Raw genomic sequence first — 11,613 nt, 5'->3', positions numbered from 1 at the left:
TGAGTGACCCAAATAAAATACACGTTTCACAAAATTTATGTGTGACCGTCTCACAGAAGTTTTTATGAACAAAAAATTATACGTAATATGTCGATTTGGTCTATATGTGTAGTTAAGAATAATATATTTGACATAAAAATTAATATTTTTCATAAATCGGATCAGCTCAGAGTTCCGTTTAACAAAATTAATAAGTAAAAATCTCATAAAAGTTGAAGTATATATTTCACAAAATAAATAAAAGAAATAACTCCAGGAAAAATTATTTTGCCTAATAAAAATTAAGAGAAGGTTTATTTGTGTAACAAGATAGGGAAGTATAGAAGATTTCATTCACATATTGTATATATTTGATTTGATTTGATTTGTGATGAAAGATTACATGAAAGAATAAATAATGTGGATGATATGTAATGATACGGATAATGACAATGAGAAACAATATTTAAGGCAAAAATCTCTCCCACGAACTACTCTTCTCTGACTGTTGTGAGCGCCAATCTTTCTTTCTTTACCAGTAAATGCCACACACTCACTGCACCGCTCGTCGGTGCATATTGGCGCATCTCGTTTCCCAATTCATGGATTGATTCTTTATCGCTTCGCTTCGTCCACACGTAAAGGACAGAAGAAATTCCCAGAAAGCAAAGCACATTTTGTTCGTTTTTTTTCCTTTCTAAAGTAACCAGAAAATTTTTTCTGGTTACTTTTGGATTTTTGTCCCCATTCTGGCATTCCCATTCTTTTTTGTTCTGTCCCGTCGAAAACCCAGGGAAAAGGAGTTGGGAATTCTTTCGACGAAGGAAAATGCAGTGGGTTATCAGATTTTCGGGTTTTTTCTCTGCGGCGATGGCGATTATTGTGCTATCTCCTTCTCTGCAATCTTTTCATCCTGCGGAAGCTATCAGATCATCTCAAGTCGATTTATATTTCAGATTCCGTGGACCCATTAACGATTGGGAAAAATCCACCTTCCGGACGGTCCCGCCATTCCACAATGCCGATGAGTGCCACTCATTGAAATCAGGGAAATTCAGTGTTTGTGATCCTTCTCTGGTACACGTAGCGATAACTCTGGATGTGGAATATCTACGAGGTTCAATCGCTGCCGTCCATTCGATTCTCCGGCATTCAAGGTGCCCGGAAAGTGTGTTCTTCCATTTCCTTGTTTCAGAGACGGGTCTAGAAACCCTGGTCCGTTCCACCTTCCCCGAGTTGAAATTCAGAGTATATTACTTCGTCCCGGAACGGGTTCGAGGCCTAATCTCAAGCTCCGTCAGGCAAGCCCTTGAACAGCCGCTAAATTATGCGAGAAATTATCTTGCGGAACTTCTGGAACCGTGCGTGAACCGGGTCATTTACCTGGATTCCGATCTAGTGGTGGTCGATGACATCTCGAAGCTCTGGAAAACAAGCTTAGGGAGGAAGACCATCGGAGCACCCGAGTATTGCCACGCCAATTTCACGAAATACTTCACAGGCCACTTCTGGTCGAGATTCTCCGGCGTGTTTTCGGGCCGCCGCCCCTGTTATTTCAACACGGGTGTGATGGTGATAGATCTGGGCAACTGGAGGCGGTTCGGGTACACCCCCTTGATCGAGCGGTGGATGGAGCTACAGAAGTCGAGCTCGAACCGGATCTACGAGCTGGGCTCGCTGCCTCCATACCTGCTGGTGTTCGCCGGGCAGGTGGCTCCGATCGACCACCGGTGGAACCAGCATGGTTTGGGAGGGGACAATGTGCGTGGGAGCTGCAGGGACCTGCATCCTGGTCCGGTGAGCCTGCTACACTGGAGCGGCAGCGGCAAGCCGTGGCACCGGCTAGACTCCGGTCAGCCATGCCCGCTGGACTCGTTGTGGTCCCCTTTCGATCTCAGGAGCTGACAATTTTTCTCGGATATTTTAGTTTCCATTTCATATTGTTTTTCTTGTTCAAAATATTCTACCATTACGTGTATATCACTTCCCCTGAAAATAAAAATAAAAATTAAAAAGAACAAGAAAGATTTTAGCAAATGGAAAGTCTTTATGCATTTTAAATTCATTTAATCGCGGTCGCGGTTTTAGTAGAGTAATTTTACGTTTGATGACGTATAGCTCATTTCACACTACCAAATATCCTTTTGAATGCAACTCGGAATCACACACTTAAAGAGTAAATGAGAAGATCGAAAGACTTGAAATTGTTCAGATCATCTGAAATTCAACTGCATCATTTGCACGTACGAGATCAAATAAAATCGATTCTGCATGCATGTATCGAGCATCTAATATGCTTTATGATTATAGCCAAGTGGTTCTAACATTATGAAATTTGTATTGGTTTGGTCTGTTCTTTAATTATCCAAAGATTATATTTGAACTAGTTGTATGATAAGCAATTTGTTTGTTTTCACAACTAAAATCGAAAACAAATATGAAAGTTGGGGAGTACATCTCCTGTGAGGCGGTCTCACGAATCTTTATTTATGAGACGGGTCAACCGTATCGATATTCACAATAAAAAGTAATACTCTTAGCGTAAAAAGAACTAATATTTTTTCATGGGTAACCCAAATAAGATATCCGTCTCACAAGATACGATCCGTGAGACCGTCTCACATAAATTTTTGTCGAAGTTGGGATAAGTAACATCTGGCTTGCTGGTGTGTGAGTTGAGAATTGAGGATAGGTAGAAAATTGGATGTATGCCCTCAGAACTTTACAGCTACAAAAACCCTGCCCAGCCAGGGGACCAAACTGGGAATAAAGAATCATTGGTTGAGGGACTTGGGAACCATAAATTTTCTGAATCTTGGTTCTGCCCAACCCTAAAACACCAAACTCCATTTGTTTTTGGGCTCATAACCACCTATGGGCTATGATTTAAAAAAAATAATTTCGTGTCCTTGTAGGAGTCGTCCTATACTAAATGTTAGAACCCTCCAGAAAAAAAAAATGTAAAAGGCCACATTAGATATTTTTTATTAAAATAAATAAAGAAAGAAAGAGAGAATGTTCAAGATCACACGGTCAAGTCCTCAAACATTTCGTGATGCCTATTTACTAGTAAGATCCAATCAGGGATGAAAACAAATCGAATCGATTCGATTATGAAGAAAATTTTAAGGGTTGAATTCAACTCTAATCAATATATTCGAGTTCACTTGGAAGATTGAATTGTTTGAACTTTTGTACTAAAAAAAGCATATAGATATATTTGTTTAATACGAGAAAAATACACATGCGTTGCACGTGAGCAACTAAACTGTTGAAAATATATAAATGAAATTTTGATAATATTTAAATGAATTAAAATATGGCTAGTAGCATTTATTAATTGAAACAAAACAAACCACAAAAAATAAAAACCATGACCATAGACGGTATACAAATCGAAAAAATTATCTTATCCACATGACACATTTTTCATTTTTTCAATATACTTCTTGCTTGATTTTGACAACTCAATAACTCTTTGTCGTAGTTTTTGTAATATGCGTATAACCATTTTGGTATATTAAACAAGTATATGATCATCTTTAACACTTATTATGTTATTTAGAATTCTCATCGGGGATCTGATATGCTTGTAGTTTGCTTCTCTATCACGAAATTTTTCGGTTTTCTATATTGTTTTTATCCGGTAATCTTATATTTCGATTATTTGTTATTTTTGTTGAATGATTTTTCAGTTTATGACAATCATTAAATGTAACTCCTAAGAAAAAATTATTTTAATCGTGATAAGTTTTCACTTGTGAGTAAAAGTATGTATAACGTATATATCCTTCAACAACATAACAAACGAATGATGTTGTAATTTCTTCAAACATCGTGATATTTGTAATATCAAATTTATATATTTAATATCAATATTATTAACATATAACTATAATGTTAATAAATTTTTAACAATTATTTTTCAATCACTGTGAAAAATAATACTTGAAAATCTATTCAAATATTAAATACACTATTAATTATCATACTAAACGAACATAGAAAATGACTTAAAGAACCTCGTGAACATAACAAATTGTAAAATAAATGAAAAGGTAAAATAGTAAGCTCACAATTCAAATGATGCAAATGTATAATTAAAGTAATTGAATTTAAATTTAAAAATAAAATTAAAATAATAAATATCTTAACTATGTATTCTATTAATAATCCTATTAAACTAACGTAGAAAATAATTTAAAGAACATCACGAACATAACAAATTATAAAACAAAAAAAATGGTAAAATAGTAAGTTTACAAATGAAAATCATATATTTATAAAAGTAAAATAGATGTTAGTAATATTTGAAATTTTTTTAAAATATGTAAAATGTAATTAAATTAAATTTAAAAGTAAAATCAAATTAATAATTATCTTGACTGAGTTAAGTATAATATTACTGATCATATTAAACTAACATATAAAATGACTTAAAGAATCTCGTGAACATAACAAATTGTAAAATAAATGAAATGGTAAAATAGTAAGCTCACAATTCAAATGATGTAAATGTATAATTAAAGTAATTAAATTTAAATTTAAAAATAAAATTAAAATAATAAATACCTTAACTAAGTACTCTATTAATAATCATATTAAACTAACGTATAAAATAATTTAAAGAACCTCATTAACATGAAAAATTATAAAACAAACAAAATGGTAAAATAATAAGTTTACAAATGAAAATCATATATTTATAAAAGTAAAATAGATGTTAGTAATATTAGCAATTTTTTTTTAAATATGTAACATGCAATTAAATTAAATTTAAAAATAAAATCAAATTAATAATTATCTTGATTGAATTAAGTATATTATTAATGATGTCACGGCCCAGCCCACTTGTAATATTGTCTGCTTTGGCCAGAGGGCCTCATGGCTTTAAAACGCGTCACAATGGGTTGCTACACGCTCATTTAAATGCCCAGCATCTCTCCTGTTGTTTGGCGATGTGGGATTTCGCCTAAGGGCGATGTAGGATTTCGCCTAAGGGCCCTTAGGCGAAATCCCACATCGCCAAACAACATGAGAGGTGTTGGGCATTTAAATGACCGTGTAGCAACCCATTGTGACGTGTTTTAAAGTCGTGAGGCCCTCGGGCCAAAGTGGACAATATCACAAGTGGGCTGAGCCGTGACATTTGGTATCAGAGCGACTTCGTGTGGGTTTAGGATGGTGGAGCAAACCTCAGCGAGGACGCTGAGTCCCGAAAGGGGGTGTGAGAGGGCCCTTAGGCGAAATCCCACATCGCTAAACAACGAGAGAGATGTTGGGCATTTAAATGAGCGTGTAGCAACCCTTTGTGACGCGTTTTAAAGCCGTGAGGCCCTCGGGCCAAAGCGGACAATATTACAAGTTGGCTGGGCCGTGACATTTGGTATCAGAGCGACTTCGCGTGAGTTTTGGATGGTGGGACAAACCTCAGCGAGGACGCTAAGTCCCGAAAGGGGGGTGAGAGGGTCCTTAGGCGAAATCCCACATCGCTAAACAACGGGAGAGATGCTGGGCATTTAAATGAGCGTGTAGCAACCCCTTGTGACGCGTTTTAAAGCCGTGAGGCCCTCGGGCCAAAGCGGACAATATCACAAGTGGGCTGGGCCGTGACAAATGATCATATTAAACTAACATAGAAAATGACTTAAAGAACCTCGTGAACATAACAAATTGAAAAATAAATGAAAGGGTAAAACAGTAAGCTCACAATGTAAAATCAAATCAATAATTATCTTGATTGAATTAAGTATATTATTAATGATCATATTAAACTAACATAGAAAATGACTTAAAGAACATCGTGAACATAATAAATTGTAAAATAAATGAAAGAGTAAAATAGTAAGCTTACAATTCAAACTCATATATTTATAATAGTATTAGATAGATTAGATTATATTAAATTAAATTGATATAATAATAAAGCTCCAGAACTATTTAATAAAATAATTTGAGCTCTGAGTTTGACTTGCGAAAAAATTGAATATTTTCGAATCCGAATACAAATAAAATATAATATAAAATTTTATGAATCAAAGTTTACCAAGAAATGTAATCTACATTTAAAAAGTTAAATTTCTGACAGTCCTAATGTAGGAGATGAGTTTGGGTTCGGTCAAAACTTTGATCAAGCATTCGAGTGAATGAATGTGGAAAAGAAGATTCAATCAACTTAGAAAATTGAAACTATTCAACCGTACATTCATGATGTAAGAATCCAGTTGCTACAGTCGATGATTCGCGATGTGGAAAAGTTGGTGAATGTAAACATACAGTGAAGCATAATGAATGAGCGATTGAATCATGCAAGATTTGAAAGATATGCATATATCAGCAGCTGTGCTGTGGAAGACAATCTTATTCTTGTGCTTCTTGCCGGTTCCTTTCATCTTTCTTCCTTTTTTTTTTAATGAAATTACTCCCATTAAATTAGATAAAAAAAATAATATAATTACAACTACACTGGATATCCCCATACTAAAACAAGAACATAGTTCTTAACATTGTATTACATACTCCACTCGAAATACAATGATAAATTAAAATCTTGATCTTCTTAACAATAGCGTCAACATCCGGCTTTTCGTTTTCAAAAATTGCCCATTCTTCGTGTTCCAAACATGGTATATGGCAGTTGCAAGTGCCATACATCTCATTTTGTTAATCGTTGAGTTACCTCGGTAAACACCTCAAAAGACTTTGAGGACAACCTTTGCCGATCCCATACCTTTCTTCGTGCCCAACCAATCTCGAACACCATCCCATATCTTCTTCGAAAACATGGACCTAAAGTAAATGTGGTCGTTGGACTCCTGTGCATCAGTACACAGCACACATGAATTATCCAGAACAAACCCAAGTCTATCCCAAGTAAGAAACTTAGCGTGTGCAAAGAGCCAAAGCGCAAACCAGTGCTCAGGTAAGATGAAGGACTTTGATACTAGAGGTTTCCATGGCCATATTCCCTCTTTGTTAACAAAAAAATCATACGCATGCTTAAGACCTGCCGTGCCATTAAACCAATGATCTAAGCAATAAATAACCACATCAATGGAGCCAAGATCACGAATCAACACATCTCGAATACTAATAATCTGTTTTATTAACGGTGATTTACATTGTACACAACATGACTAATTAATGGACATGAAATGAATGATGCTCCACACAAACAAGTATCTGAGTTCTACCAAAACTTTTCTTACACATAAATCAAGAAATCGACACTGTACACACTACCCGGGAGAGTTCTCTTCTCTTGGCCAGCATTTTGGCTTTTGCCTGTTTTGGGATGTTGAATCGGCAGAGGAAGCACTGTTTCTTATCATACAGAGCAATGAATGAATAATGGAGAGGTTCAGCCACAGCGTATCATAAGACTGCTACTTGCCTATTCAGATACGAGAGGGAGAAGGAATTGCAGTTGGTTGATGAATTGGTAGTTGAGTTTTGGAGTTCCGGGCAAGGTTCGGGGGACACATTGGTCGATGACCCCTCAACGTTGGAGCATACCCACGATATGGATGAATCAGAAGAGCTTGAGAACGATATGTTTGATAAACATACAGAAGTAAAGGGAGATTGATCAATTCCAATAAAGGTACCGGCCGTACTAATATTTACACCAACAATGTTCTTGAAGGTAATTCCACTAACCACCGGCAACGCATCGGGATCGAATTTGTCATCCGGATGTGAATCATACTGACCTGTTGCCTTGATCCCCTCCTGTACATTTTCCATGTAAGCATCCGATACATATATGCCTTTGATATAGCCGCCTCTTCCTCTTGCTGTCTTTAGTTGAACTCCTGTCAACGAGTCCTGCACGTCAAGGTGCTCCACCAATACATTTGAAATGCCACCTGACATTTCGCTGCCAAGTGCGATTCCCGATCCTGAAGAAGACTTTAGGCGAACCCACCGAATATGAACATTGCTGGTTGGTTTCCCATATGATATTCCATACTCATCCCAACCACTTTTAAGCACAACCGCATCATATCCCGTGCTAATGTTGCTGTTCTCAATGCACACATGCTCAGAAGAATCTGGATTTGAAAAGTTCTATATAAGGTTCCCAACAATAGAGTCACTATGACTAGCCAACACATGAATAATATATAGTCGTGGTATGGTAACATTAAAATTATTAAAGAATGAAAGGTGAACATGCCATAATCAAATAAAGTAAGATCAGCAAGGATCAATTGAAAAATCAAAATCCACATTGGGAGGCACGAGCCATTAACTATTTGACAGACCTGGAACTATCCCACTGGTGTGTGGAGACTCAGGCGGAGAATATACTGTAATGTTCTGAACCAGCAAGTATCTGCATAACGGAACAAATAAAAAAATATCTTGCAATCAAAAGCATTTCAAACATGGCATATTGAATTTCATGAGTTTAACTGGCACGCACCTGCAGTAAACTGGATGTATATTCCAAGCAGGTGCATTTAAGAAGGTCAAGTTCGATATTAAAACATTGTCTGAGCCGATCAATTCTATTAAATGCGGTCGACTGTAATTTAAGGAGTGTGCTTCCGCTTGTTTCCACCAAACTGAGCCCTGACCATCAATAGTTCCATTATTGCCTGTTTAGACGGTAAGAGCACTAAATTACTATAAGAATGGTAATACTGCTAATGGTGAGAAAACACAAATAGTAGCAAATGGATCAGTTTCAGGCATAATTTCAATACCCGTTATAACCACATCAGTTAAATTATGTCCCATGATCAAGCTGCCATATCTGTTACCGGGTATCTCAAGGCCCCGACCATAAGAAGGTAAGGGTCCAACAACATCCCAATGGCTATAATCCTGCAAAGATACTCGTTAAAAGTTCAATATAACTCATATTCCCAGATTACCAGGAAACTTAGCTGCTGACTGCTGTCATGATAGCATGATAAGATTTTTCATAGTACGGTGATCACCTGAGAGGCAAGAAGAACAGCATCTTTTTCAAGGAATAGCGTGAGATGGCTGGTGAGATTTATGCATCCGATAACCCAACGGCCAGGTGGAACATACAGCTGTGCACCGCCCTTGTCAACAAAGGACCTCAGATAGAAAATAGCATTCTGAAAAGCCAAAGTATTTAAGGTTTTCCCATCTCCTATCGCCCCAAATTCGGAAACGGAGACACTGTGAGGTCTGGGAGTCATCGGCCAAGTAGGCTTGCATTCTCCATTGTATTCTGCTGCATAACTCGAAACCAGGAACAGAAGCAAAACTGCCTGAGAATAAAGGAGTAACAAAGAAACAGATAGCTTATCAAACCTTAAAGCCATACTCGATACTAGCTTGAAATTTGCAAGAATCAGGCCCCTAATAAATTGTTGCATATATTGGCTAAGAGCTCAGAAATAGCTCAATCATCCACGTTACAGATTAAGAGAACAAACATTACAGTTAGCCTAGAACATTGATAAAAAATTTAGTCCCTTCACTGCTACCTACAAATAAATCACCGTTAGATCTAGAGTCCAAGAATTAAGCGTCTATTACAGACAATGTAGACAGACCAACCAGCATCCTTACTCAGAAAGTTGAAGATCAGGCCCAATTCAAAGCAAAATGTAGACAGAAGTAAATAAATACACACTTCACCAAACAAAGAAGAGCGAAAACAATCAGATCAAGGAAAACAAATAAGCAAAAACAACAGAACAGCAGTTCAAGTTAAGATTCAAGGTCTTGGAAATAGTATTCTGCGAAATTATGAGCTTAACCCAACACATATTCACTGAAAAGATTTACTTTTTGCAGGATTCCCACATACACACAAAGCAAAAAACAATAGTACTGGATCCAAGAAAATTATCAAAGAAACCCACAATCAAGAAACTAAAAAAAAAAACTAACATTAATCAACTAAAGAAAGCATAAATAAGAATCACAACGTACTTACTAGCCTCTTCATGTCTCTCTTCTTCAAGCCCTCATTCTAAGCCACCCTACCCAAGAAGCTTTGACTCGACACTAAGCTAAAACGGAAAGGAAGCCAGAAAGAAGGGAGAAGAAAGGAAACGTGCGGTGATTGAATGATGATGAGTGGCAATTAAGGAGGAAAATATAAACAAAAAATAACGGATGGTAAATGAAAAGGACAGCACAGAATGAGAAATAGACAGCTCTTACTTCATATAAAAATGGAATTTTCTTTACTTGTATGGAAGGTGGGATTCAATCAACAGTAAGTGAAATTTATCTACATAATTTTGAATCATTAATCACTCCCATAATTCTTCCCTAATTATTTTTCTTTGGCTTTGGCCGTCGGTGGTTTTCGGACTCTAAGCTGACGACTTCTTGTTTTTTTAGGAGGAAATATGGAATGCTATTTTCGCTCACGTGACGTAGAATCAAGTGGTTTTTTTCATCTTCTCAAATATATGGATAAATCTACGAAAGAAAATTCATATTGAATGAATAATATAGCTACATACCAAAATCATTAATAAACATAAACATAAAACAAAACAAAAGGACAACTGGAATTAACTTTCCTTTTTATTTTGGGAAAAAAAAAGAGTGGAAGTGAGAATAGGATCCATGCAAGATGTGAATGATGGCATTCGGAAATGCTAGGCTGGCATGAGTGTATTTGCCAGAAGAAAACCCCACCGGAATAGCCAAACACTTTTGTCCTCACATTGCTTCCCTTGTTTCTTCCCTTTAATTCCACTTCTTTCTCTAATTATTTTTCTCATTTTCCATGTCCATACATATATATGTATATATATTATGGCTAATAAGGACAAATATATTTTAGGCCATTTCTCAAAATTAGAAAAATAAATGGATTGAAGGGCATTTTTGGAGGAAAAATTGTGAAAAATTATCTTGATCAGTTAATAAAAAGTTATTTATATAAAATATTTTATCATTTTTTTATGTCGTCCGAAAATATTGTTTGAGCTAGATGGACAATTCACCGAAAAGAGTGGTGTTTCTTCCCTATAAGTGCTAGCGACCGAGCAGAGAGGCCCGTACTAGATGATTTACACACTTGAAAAATAAAGAACATTGGTGGGGCGCCGGAAATATTTTCGACGTAATTACTCGAACGCTTAAGTCAGCCAAGTATTCACTCAAAAGAAACGAAGCTGATATATGATGAGTATTTATTCAGTTATTGTGAAAAATGTTAAGTAATATCCCCCAATAATCGACCAAACTTGAATATTTATAAAGGGAGAAATAATGATGATCTTATTTTCAGTACCCGATCACAACTCATGATCAGACATCGGTTCATGCCCTGTCTGGTGACAATGTATATTCTACGTACTTGCAGAGATATCGGAGATAGCAGGTGTCAAGTTAAATACTTAGCCCGAGACCGTAGCTCTGGCACAGTGATGTGGATGTGAGGATGTCTAAAGTATCGACATTTTAATGTCGGGTATTAAAATCGAAATTCGACCAGGCCGGCCGCCTCCAATATAACCTTAGTTACATCAAACAAATCCCAAAAAATAAAACAATTGACTATGTCTTGAATCGTTGAATACAGAGCCGTGGCATGTCCCCACTTTTGGTAAAAACAATGGAGCATCCAATGGCAAAAGCCCCACCTACCACATGTAGACTTCCTCCACATTATTTCATCAATTC

The 11,613-nt window shown here is 36.4% G+C and overlaps 2 protein-coding genes across 5 annotated transcripts; one reads left to right on the top strand and one right to left on the bottom strand.

Moving 5' to 3' along the window:
- Window positions 1-338: 338 nt before the first annotated feature.
- LOC142539384 (putative galacturonosyltransferase-like 7) lies at window positions 339-1,965 on the top strand. The gene has a single exon (XM_075644813.1). The coding sequence runs from the start codon at window positions 808-810 to the stop codon at window positions 1,882-1,884; it is 1,077 nt and encodes a 358-aa protein (XP_075500928.1). The 5' UTR covers window positions 339-807; the 3' UTR covers window positions 1,885-1,965.
- A 5,101-nt stretch (window positions 1,966-7,066) lies between these two features.
- On the bottom strand, window positions 7,067-10,060 carry LOC142539382 (putative polygalacturonase). 4 transcript variants are annotated; one of them, XM_075644808.1, is made up of 6 exons: window positions 9,901-10,060; window positions 8,928-9,226; window positions 8,691-8,811; window positions 8,408-8,582; window positions 8,247-8,317; window positions 7,067-8,033 (listed from the first exon to the last, which is right to left on the bottom strand). In XM_075644808.1, exons 1-6 carry the CDS (start codon window positions 9,914-9,916, stop codon window positions 7,354-7,356), a joined length of 1,362 nt encoding a protein of 453 aa, XP_075500923.1. In that variant the 5' UTR covers window positions 9,917-10,060; the 3' UTR covers window positions 7,067-7,353. The 4 variants fall into 4 exon arrangements, with proteins under 4 accessions (XP_075500923.1, XP_075500922.1, XP_075500925.1 ...); XM_075644807.1 differs by having other exon boundaries at window positions 8,928-9,230; window positions 9,905-10,059; XM_075644810.1 differs by having other exon boundaries at window positions 8,928-9,230; window positions 9,901-10,058.
- Between the last annotated feature and the right edge of the window lie 1,553 nt (window positions 10,061-11,613).

Source organism: Primulina tabacum, chromosome 3 (assembly GCF_025594145.1).
Source record: "Primulina tabacum isolate GXHZ01 chromosome 3, ASM2559414v2, whole genome shotgun sequence".
Lineage (NCBI taxonomy): Eukaryota > Viridiplantae > Streptophyta > Magnoliopsida > Lamiales > Gesneriaceae > Primulina > Primulina tabacum.
Note: the sequence above shows the minus strand (reverse complement) of the source record. Positions and strands in the feature narration are given on the sequence as shown.

Excerpts from the sequence above, each read along its gene's own strand:
- LOC142539384 (XM_075644813.1), top strand. The coding sequence starts at position 808 with ATGCAGTGGGTTATCAGATTTTCGGGTTTTTTCTCTGCGGCGATGGCG.
- LOC142539382 (XM_075644808.1), bottom strand. Across the intron at positions 8,318-8,407 it reads ATACATCCAGTTTACTGCAG|ATACTTGCTGGTTCAGAACA; the intron begins GTGCGTGCCAGT and ends TCCGTTATGCAG. Across the intron at positions 8,034-8,246 it reads CACCAGTGGGATAGTTCCAG|ATTCTTCTGAGCATGTGTGC; the intron begins GTCTGTCAAATA and ends TTTCAAATCCAG.